This window comes from Antrostomus carolinensis, unplaced genomic scaffold (genome assembly GCF_000700745.2).
Source record: "Antrostomus carolinensis isolate BGI_N321 unplaced genomic scaffold, ASM70074v2 scaffold10475, whole genome shotgun sequence".
Lineage (NCBI taxonomy): Eukaryota > Metazoa > Chordata > Aves > Caprimulgiformes > Caprimulgidae > Antrostomus > Antrostomus carolinensis.
The window spans coordinates 29,372-39,708 of NW_010317098.1; the positions used below are offsets into that span (position 1 = coordinate 29,372).

The 10,337-nt window shown below is 34.7% G+C and overlaps 1 protein-coding gene across 1 annotated transcript in view; it reads left to right on the top strand.

Annotated features, from left to right (window-relative positions):
- The window catches only part of LOC104525339 (neuropilin and tolloid-like protein 1), a gene marked incomplete at both ends in the record, with an annotated part of 35,233 nt that extends 26,118 nt beyond the window's left edge, over positions 1-9,115 (top strand). Inside the window, 2 exons of the mRNA XM_010168461.2 lie at positions 8,832-8,873; positions 8,988-9,115. Coding sequence (XP_010166763.2) covers positions 8,832-8,873; positions 8,988-9,115 — 170 coding nt within the window. The remainder of the gene's footprint in view (positions 1-8,831; positions 8,874-8,987) is intronic.
- Positions 9,116-10,337: the final 1,222 nt, after the last annotated feature.

Below are 10,337 nucleotides of genomic sequence, written 5' to 3' on the forward strand. Positions count from 1 at the left end.
TATATTATTTATATCCCTTAAATAGCTGAATATCTTGTATAATAAAACATAAAATTCATAAGTTTTTGGGTAATTTAAGTAGGAATTCACAATTTAACACATAGAGTTATTTTTTGCTGGCAACTGGACTATACTGAAACTCTTCCTCAGAGAAAATTCCTACCCTATGCTGTTAAAAAGATGAAGAAGCAAAAGGAAGTGAAAGAATATCTCCAAGGCTTCTCCACTGTATACTCTGTAGCTAAAGCTGATGAAAACTCGTCTTCTCATCCTGTAGAGAAGACTTTGTACATTTGGAAAGACTGCTGGAGTGAACAGCTCAGTGCTACCTGAAAGGATGATTTCTAGGCAGGAAATCTCCTAAAAGTAGCAGAAAGAGAAGGAAAACTGGAATCACTGAAAGCTATACTACTATGGATGCTGGAAGGACAGAATAGAAGATTTAACATTTCCTGCAGCTGTTTCATGGACTTGGTATTAGTATGCTTTCCTCAGCAACTCATTGAGCTATGTGGCTTTTAGAGTTCTTCTTGCTCACTGGAAGTGTAGGTTTAAGTTCTACTGCACTGTTTATGTTGGACGAGTATAATTACAATTATAGTTGAGTATTTGGCTTAATGAATGAATTTCCCCCTTTGATTTGATTGAGTTTTTTGTTTCTTTTGGTGTTGGGTTGTTTGGTTTTGGGGGGTTGTTTTTTTGTTTTTCCTCCTTTAGAAAGAGAGCATTCAGGCTCCAGTGGGAATGAAAACCTAGAATTCTCCCTTTGATATTAAACATCAACAGATTTATACTTTGGATATAGAATACATTTTAAAAATGTCCCATGGCATCAATTTCTGGAAGCATATAAAAACTTTGTTATAGGAGACAACTACAATATAATTCATCCAATAACTTTCAAAAATATAGCAGTTGCACAATAAACTACTGAATGACTTTTCTGCTTATGACTATTTCACTTGTTTCCACTCTAAGGATCATTTTTCAGGAGTATTTTGTATATTTCATCTCTTTCTGTTGCCTTACATGGCCAGATGATTAAGCAATTAGTTGTTTTTACAAACACAACTCCGTTCCCTTCCAGTGCTCTCTGATATAGTTATTCACTTTAATGAAAGTCCAACTGGTGCTTTGTTAGGCTGTAAGAGAAAAATATTTGGAGACAGTGCAAGAAATCTCTTGTTTAGGTGGACAATGAACTATTCACACTTGGAAACTAGAGGAGATACTTGCGTTTCTCACGTGAGATTCAGTTATCTTCAAAAAGATGCCAATTACATAGAAGACATAGCTGGCATGACCAGCTACAGCAAGGGAATGTTAATAGGTGTAAACATTATGCTGATATATCTGTTTATATTGAAAATGTGTCTTAATGTGCAGTCAACTAGAGCTTATTCAGTACTATTTGAAGTAGCACAAGTAATACATTCTGTTAACTTTAACAGCTGAAAAAGACATAGCTCTTCAAAATAATTGGGAACTTTGAGGTGAATGTACTCATTCTGTTGAATGTCCTGAAGTAAAACTAGGAGAAAACATTTCTCCTACAATAAAATAAGAAAGGTTACCTTATATCACAAAGTTATTTCCATAAGTTCCCTCTGTCCTGGGAAATTCACTCTACGGGACTGATACAGCATGAATGGCCTCTCTGAAAAGGATATCTACATTTAGTATTCAACGGCAGCAAGCAATAACCATGTTTAAACTGATTCAACCTGAAGAAGTAATGCCTAGCAACCAATTGTGGAAAAAGCCTGTGGACCACTTTTCCCTATGCTTCTGCCGTGTTACCTCCTTGGGTTGGGCTAGGAGTCATCTCTAAGAAACAAATAAGATAAATCCCAAACCTTAATATTATTTCCCTGAAATTGCACAACTAGGCCATACTTAGTATTCAACATCATTCAGGAAAATCTCCATAGCAATTTTATGTTGCACATATTTCTTCCTAGTCAAGTTCAGAGACCATTAGTCAGTCACAGGAAACTACTGGGATATTATCCTGGGGAGATGCATACAAGGTGCTGCCCTTGACTGACAGTCAGTTCTCACAGTAAAGTCAGCTGCACTGTCTCAGCAAGGCTGCATTGCTCAGATAAAGTGGACTCCTGAGCTCATTCAGGCTTGTTTCACATGTTTCCGGGCAACTGGCAGATAAAGGAATGTGCAGCCCCTGAAATATTCCTCATAGGATCATTTTTCCCTGTATTTCCACACACAGTGTGTTGCATATGCGGAATATGATGTCTAATTGGAGCACTCAGCTGCTAGTGTAAATATTTAGCATAATAAAAATAATCTGCCAAGTAATCCCACACATACCTTCAAGGCTCCCAGACTTCCTCTTTCCACTCAGCAGCCTGAGGATGACATTTTTGCCTGTTCTTGCTCTCCTTTCTCACTAGGTCAGTTCCAAGAAGCTCTTCTCACTTCTGGGATTTAGGTGCACATATCAAATAATCCAAACACCATTTGAAGATGAGACCCAGGTTCATGAGTCCTCTCACCTTCTTACATGGTTCGTGTCCACACAAAATTTACACTGGAGAAAGAGCCTACTCTAAACAGTACAGAGTAGACAAGGGAGGAAAGCAAGTTCTCAAGGCCTAACATTGTGTACATGAAAGAGAAATCTAGGTACAATGTTGTAATCATGTGGTCTGTTCCAGTGGACTTCATTCAGGCACTTCTTGTCTGTTCAGTTTGACCAATCTCAGCAAGAAGTTATGCAAAGACATGGATTTTCTTTTTGTGATGGTACTGCCTTTTAATTTCCAAATAGATGTTAAAGAAACAAGTATTAACTTTTGGTATACAAATGTCTGGTTATTGCTAACGCTTGCATTATATCTCCTCTTAATGAAGTCACCGTAGCTGTGCAGTTTGTAAATCAGTATAATATATTAATTACACTATAAAGATACTTTGATTGTGAGTATGAGCTGAGATTAGTAAACGTGACAAAAGAAAAAAAAATCAAAATTCTAGGTAGCAGTTTGTGTTATTTCAACAATAAGTAACTAGAGTAGGTTGACTGTATTTTTCTAAATATGATTTTACTTCACCTACTGTTCATAGCATTAATTTATAAAATTTCTTTGTAAGACAAATAGCAGCTTTAGTGTACTTTACTGTGAGTCAGATCACCAAAAGCAAGAAAAAGTAGCATTTCCTTACAGAAGTACATCCTCAAAAACAGAGTTTCTCAAACTTCTTCAGAGTACAAATATTTTTTGGCTTATTTGGCTTCATATAACTTCTTACTTATCTAATACTAGGTAGAACTTCAAGGTGAAATATCAAGTTATATTCTCTTTTACATTTTCACTTACCACTAAGACAGGAAAATGAAAATATGTATCTACAACTGTCTGATCAATGAGTAAAACCAGACAATTTCCCTATTTATCATTAGGAAATATGGTTTCTACATATTGTGACTATTTTGTGTATACATCCATTAAAAAAGGAGGGGGTTTTATTCACAAACAGCAAGATTTCTTTTTGTTTCAAACATCGACCCTTTGTAGTGTATAGTTTGATCAAAGATTTCCTTTATTTCTCATTTCTAGAAGAAAAGAAAGCAAAATACCTCAAAAGTTAATCCCAATCAGGTCTCATCTATGCATCAGGATTTTGTAGTACACAGCTGAGGAGTTTTTTAATTAAAAATTAGATATTTTAAAATAGATTTGTAATAATACTTACTAGCAGAATATCTTGTTGCTAGTATTTACTTTGAACCTTATGAATTATCCCTGTTCCTGTTAGATACTACCTACCTGTTTATTACAGAAATCCCTCAGCTAGTAGAATTTTAAAGAATTTAACTTTCTGTTATGACTATAGGTTAGGAAAAGTGTACTGACTTTTATTTCATGAGATAATAATTCTGCTTCTTCATACACATCATTTATGATCATCAGCCTGTTATTTTTTTTCCCAAACAGCTCTCTTTTTAATTACATTTCATATTTTCTAACTGTTTAAAATTTTTATATAACCTTTTTTTAACAAGAAGTAAAGATGCACTGATTCCACAATATTCTGTAACATGTTCCACTTTAAGTGCTGAAAATAACCCCTCAATATATACTCTAAATATATTACCACTATATGTAGTAGGATTTATCACACCTAATTCTGACATGGAGGCATTTATTCAAATGAATCTTTACCTGCTCTTACCATCAGTAAAAGAAGTGACCCAGAAAGAAATTTGTTCTGTTTTAGACAACTGTCAGAAATTGTGATGTGTTGTTTTCCAAAGGGTTCCATCTATTGTGTCTATTGAATGTACAGAGAACCTGGACAGCTAACCCAGGCTGAACCTCTGACACTGGGTAAAACAAACCCCATAAAGAAGGACACAGGTTCTGTAGTAGAATAAAACATTAGTTTAAGTTTCCGAAGTTTATCAGGTCTGTGCTCTAGCGTGATATGAATTTGTTTTTCAAATTTGCATGCAGCATTGTGGTAGTGAACATTGTCTGTTTTATGGCCAATTCACTGTATGTCTTATATTAGGTGCAAGAGAAAAATATAGATAATCATGTATTAAGGTATCTGTATGTGTGTGCTCGCTGAAGAATATATGTTTGGTGTATTTTGTGCAATCATTTTTAAAAGTCTGGTAAATCATGTTGGTGATGACCAAAGATTAGGATTACTTGTTGTGCTTCAGATAATTTTTTTCTCATCTGTTTTTAAAATGCAGCAATTACATTTTTGTTAGACTTATTGTCATGTATGAACTGAAACAATATCTAATTTTACAGTGTTTTCTACCATAACCTCTCTGCTGACAACACTTAAACTGTACATATTTGTTAATTTGTAATGCATACTTGAGAGTTGTGTGTTTGTCTGGTATTGACTGAGGTCTGAGACTGATAAAGACAAGTGGTATTCAGTGAGTCTTTACTTTTGATATTTTTTTTTGCTTTCATGAAGGAGAAAAAGAGTATCAGGTACTACTTCATAGAAGAATGAAATAAAATGTTAGCCAGGGATTTCAGGTAGCTGGCCAGTCTGGAGTGAGTGCTACTGACTTAGAGTGAGAAAGTGCATGTACACATGCAGACATAGGTGGGCAAACATGTTTCTGTGTGGACACAGTTGGTCAACCACATAAGATGCTGTAGTTCACTTGTAAACAAAGTAATTTACATACTTTTTTCTGAGGAGCCCAGAACTGGATGCAGCAATCCAGGTGTGGCTTTACCAGTGCTGAGTAGAGAGAATCACCTCCCTCAACCTGTTGGCAGCCCTCTTCCTAATGCAGCCCAGGATACTGGTGGCCTTATTTACTACAAAGATACATTATTGACTCATGTTCAACTTGGTGTCCACCAGGACCCCAGGTCCTTTTCTGCAAAGCTGCTTTCCAGTTGTTCAGTCCCCAGCATATAGGGTTGTTCCTCCCCAGGGTGCATGGGGTTGTTCCTTCCCAGGTGAAGGACTTTGCACTTCCCCTTGTTGAACTTGGTAAGCTTTCTGTCAGCCAATTTTTCCAGCCTATTGAGGCCTCTCTGAATGACAGCATGACCCTCTGACGTACCAGTCACTCCTCACAGTTTTTTGTCATCAGAAAACTTGCTGAGAGTACACTGCCTCATCCAGATCATTAATGAAGATGTTAAACAGGATCAGACACAGTTTTCAACCCTTGGGTACACTGCTCATTATTGGCCTCCAACTGGACTTTGTGCTGCTTATCATTACCAACATGGGCCTGGTCATTCAGACAGTTTTCAGTCCACCTCACTGTCTGCTTATCCATCCCATATTTTTACTGGTTAAGGAAATCTACAAATTATCACCATTTTCTCCTTTGGCCACTCTAAAGTTTTTCATTCTGCTTATTTGACAGTAACTCTAAATAACCTGACACAGTCACATTTCATTAGAAGGTTCAAATGTAATTCTGTGCTTCACAGAAATTTTACATAAAAGTTTATAGTAATTAAATATGTCAGGATTCTAATATTTGTGGAGTATGTTATAATATACCACCAAAATAATTTTTTTTATAACCTTTATTTTGTTACCTTTGTTTGGTTTTAAAAGAGATATTCAATGCTTAAAGAAAGAGCCACAGAACTACTTTTGGCTGCAAGGGTTTCCATTTACATAACTTTTACACATTTTCCCTTTTCTTATGAAAATTCCTCATTTCCTCTTTGCATACTTAATTTCCACATTACATGTATTGCATTCCCCTCAAGGCCTGTTGCCTCCTATTTTTCTCTCTAATTATAAATGATCAATATGCTTTCTTTTTTTTTGTGTGTGTGTGTGTGTGTGTCTTGGGAGGTTTTCCTAATGGGATCATTTTAATCAGCACTATCTGTCTATAGAAAGATCTAGCTAGTGTTTAGATATCATTGAAAGGGCTCTGGCTCAACTGACTGATACTAACAATCACAGTTAATTAATTAATTTTAATTATTGAATTATATACCAAAGAGCTGCTAAGGTATAATCTGTTTAATGGTAGACTATTTAAAACCCAAAAATTTGCTAAGTAAGAATGCTTAAATACTGAAATGAATTTTCAGTATTGCTGATAATACCTCAATTACAGATTGTTGTTTTTATCATGATAATATTGGTATATTAATAATATTTAATGAAATGTATCACCACAGATGTCATACATTTTATTTCACTATCAGTCTTGAAATGTTGAAAGGTTGCAAAAATATCATTTTTCATAACTGAGCAGAATCTATCATATCTCTAGAATTTTAACAGATTGTGCACTTTTATGTGGTTTTCTTCTAACAATACAGTTAAAAAATAAGAACATACTTTCCAGATTGTTTTGTGGGACAAATTGCATGGTCTAGATTATAGTTCAGGCTAGGTTTTTGCTACTAGCACTCCTTTATATGAAAACTCCTTCATATGTGAGAAATCCTGTCAGGACCTTTTTCTACTTCTTTCCTCCTCCATACTTTGCTAATATGTGGAGTGTTTTCAGTAGATCAGTGATCCTTGCAAACTCAGCAAAAGGAAGAAATGTAATGGTTACACTAGGCAGTTTGGATGTTAATTTGAACTAGTAGTCAAAGTAGGTTTCCTTTAAGTATCTTGCTTTCAGCACTAGATATCAACATCTGAGTACATTAACTGAAATTTTTAATTACACTTAGCGTCATTGGTTATCATATTTATCTACTTATCTATACCACTTAGCAATTGATGTTAATTGCCTACTCAATTATATTTTCAGTCCCTTAAGTTTCTGGGTATTTACTCACAGTTTATTGTGCAACTGTAAAATATAACTGGGCAGAACAATAGCAGCCTGGTTATAGAGGGATAACTCTATAAATGTTAACAACATTTTAACAACTCAAATTTTTGAAGTCAACACTGTTGAGGTTAAAATGGTGGATCTTGCTTATTCTTTTTCAGGATATTGTTTTGTTATGATTCTTTCTGTCCTGACTCGACTAAGGCTAGAGGGGAACAACAGTTTTGGTGGTGGGTTGTTTATTTTTTCATTTGATACATTTCCTACTTCCAAACTTTTTCTTCATTGTTTTATTTATAGCTTATTCTACACTGACCCAATCCTGAAACAGTAAGATCAGTTCCAGGAGTAGACTACATGGCTCAAGCTCTGCCTTGTTTTTCCTCTTGTGCAAACCTTTTGAGACCTGGGCAGTTTGTATGTGGCTCAGGAGAAGCTTAATGCAGACTATTTGTATGTAAGTGTTTAGCATTGATTTCAGAAGATATCAGCTTTCCAGGAAAAAAGTAAAGGCCAATGGATTTCTTTCTTGGTTTTGTTTGGGTTTTTTTGTGTGTGTTGGTTTTTTTTTTTGGTGTTTGGTTGTTTTGGTTTGGGTTTTTTTTTTGGGGGGGGGAGGGGGTTGGGGGGGAGTTGTTGTGTGAGTGTGTTTGCTTTTTCTCCTGAAAATAACAAAAACAGTGCTGAACATTCATTTTATGCAGAAAAGGTGTGCAAGTGACAGTCTCCCAGACAAGACCAGTCTATTCTAAAGACTTCATCTTCTCTTGAAATACTTTATCCTCTTTCACTTTTCTGGTTTTGGACAGTGTCTTCAAACTGGGAAAAAAATTGTGAAATGATTATTTGTTTGTGGATAGCTATCTGTTGAAGTATAAGTCCAAGACCAAACTAATTTCATCTCTGTATTATGTCTGACTCTAAAAGCATGATACAAAGCATCTCAGACAGTAAATATAATAATGTTTATCTGATTGAAAATAGCACATGTATTAGACTTATTAGCTTGTCAGCAAAATGAATTCCATGGTAAATCCTTGTGATATTTATTCTAGGAAAACCAAATGGATGCTTCTGACAACTAAAGTTTTCCTCTTTGTCAGCAAGGACAGTAGAGTACTCATAAACACAGAATGAAGTTAAAATTTCTCTAGTTAAGTTGAGTGTTATAACCATACTGCGAAATGCAAAATAAGCAAAAGGATTATGAATGGTTCTGTAAATATATCCTCTTTCATTAGACTGATGTATTAAAATATCATATGGTTAGCTGTGTGATATTCTTACTTGCTAGTGTATGCAGAAATATTTTTGAACTCATTTTTCTGAAAGAGAGACAGAGAAAGGTAGGATTTCATAGCAGAAAAAAAAAGAACTTGATATGATAGTAACAATAATTGCTGCATTAATAATTAGTATGTTGTCATAATTTTGAAACATTTCTCATTTCCAAGAAATGTATGTACAATTATATCACTGAAGTACATTGTCAAATTTTAGCACATTGACATTATAACCAAGATATTGAACAAAACTAATTTTTTCTTTCTCAATTTTTAAGATCCAGATTTTAAGGACCTTGGTGTCTTGAAACCATTGCCAGGTTGGTATGTTGGCTTTTTTTTTTTTTTTTAAGTTGGAGACCTTTGCACTCTGCTGTAGAATATATTTTTTTTTGCTGTTCAGGTTTCATTTTTTCTGGTATTTTGTTATTCAGTTTGTGAGTTTGAGATGGGAGGACCTGAAGGAATTGTGGAATCTATACAAATTATCAAAGAAGGAAAAGCTTCTGAAACTGAAGCAGTAGACTGTAAATGGTACATCCGAGCACCACCTCGATCCAAGGTCAGTCCTTCATCCGCTTCCTGATTTGCCATTTAATTAAAGAAATTGACTTTTCTAATACGTTGTGCATTTCTTAGTACAGTCAGGTCTTGTTCAATAACTTTACAGCTTGAACTTGTAAATTATTTTTTCCTTCTGCTGTGGAAGGGTAATTTGTCACCTTAGCCAAAATAACCTTCTTTCTCTGTAAATAATGTTGTGGGCAACATTAATGTGGTTTTTGTGCCATAAGTTATTTTCTTAAATTCATCTTTAATTTTTCTCATATTTTTTTAAAGAATCAATGTCTTTTCTTAAGTGGGAGGTAATCTTATAACTTTGATTTTCAATATACCTAATATACTAAAATATCTAATATAGAGACTACTAAGGGAGTACTGCTGACTCCCTAAGGTCATAATTGTTTCTCATCTGGGAACTGTGAAAATGAAGCCAGGGTAAATCCACATTCCTCTGTATAAGACCTTTAGTTCTTTTGGTTTAGAGCCACAGACAGAAAGAGAATGTGTTCTCTTTTCTCTCCTACCACAGTCAGCAAGCCATGCCTTTGTAACAAATGAGAGAGCGCTGCAATTAATTTAACAATTCTTTTCTTGGATTCTGTTTGAGTTTCACTTTTATCCATGGCTTATAAATTATTATATGGATTAATTGTTACTGATTACACTACTGTTTCTCTTCTCTTTGCAACTACAACAGCTTTGTGCCTCCTACCTACTTTCATTCACTGCATTAAAGACAATTCCACACTGTATTTTTTCTAGTTGTCTTTTCTTGGACAAGAAAAGTTTTACAAGGTAGAATTTGTATTGAACAAGGAAGGTTTTACAAGGTAGAATTTAGATATCCACTAATCTCTGCCATCTTTAATCAGATAAGAGTGGTTTTTTTGTTTAATCTCAGAGCAGTCTGTACTGAGATATATCTGTTTCAGCATTTGGTATTGAATAAGCAGGAGGAAGGGTTTCCAGAGGAAAAAAGTAATTAGTATCAGCATTTTTTTATTGCAAAAGTTTAGGAGAGGAGTTGAGCAGTTGGCTCATAAAGACTACAAATATTTTCCAAAATATACTTCAATATATATTTTTAAAAAACTTTTGTATAAATTCAATATTCATAGAGGTTTTCAATTAAGTAGATGAGCTTCCCACTTTGCTACAGTATGTAGCTATAGATGTGAAATGACTGGACTGATGAATGATTAAGTAAATAAACACATACA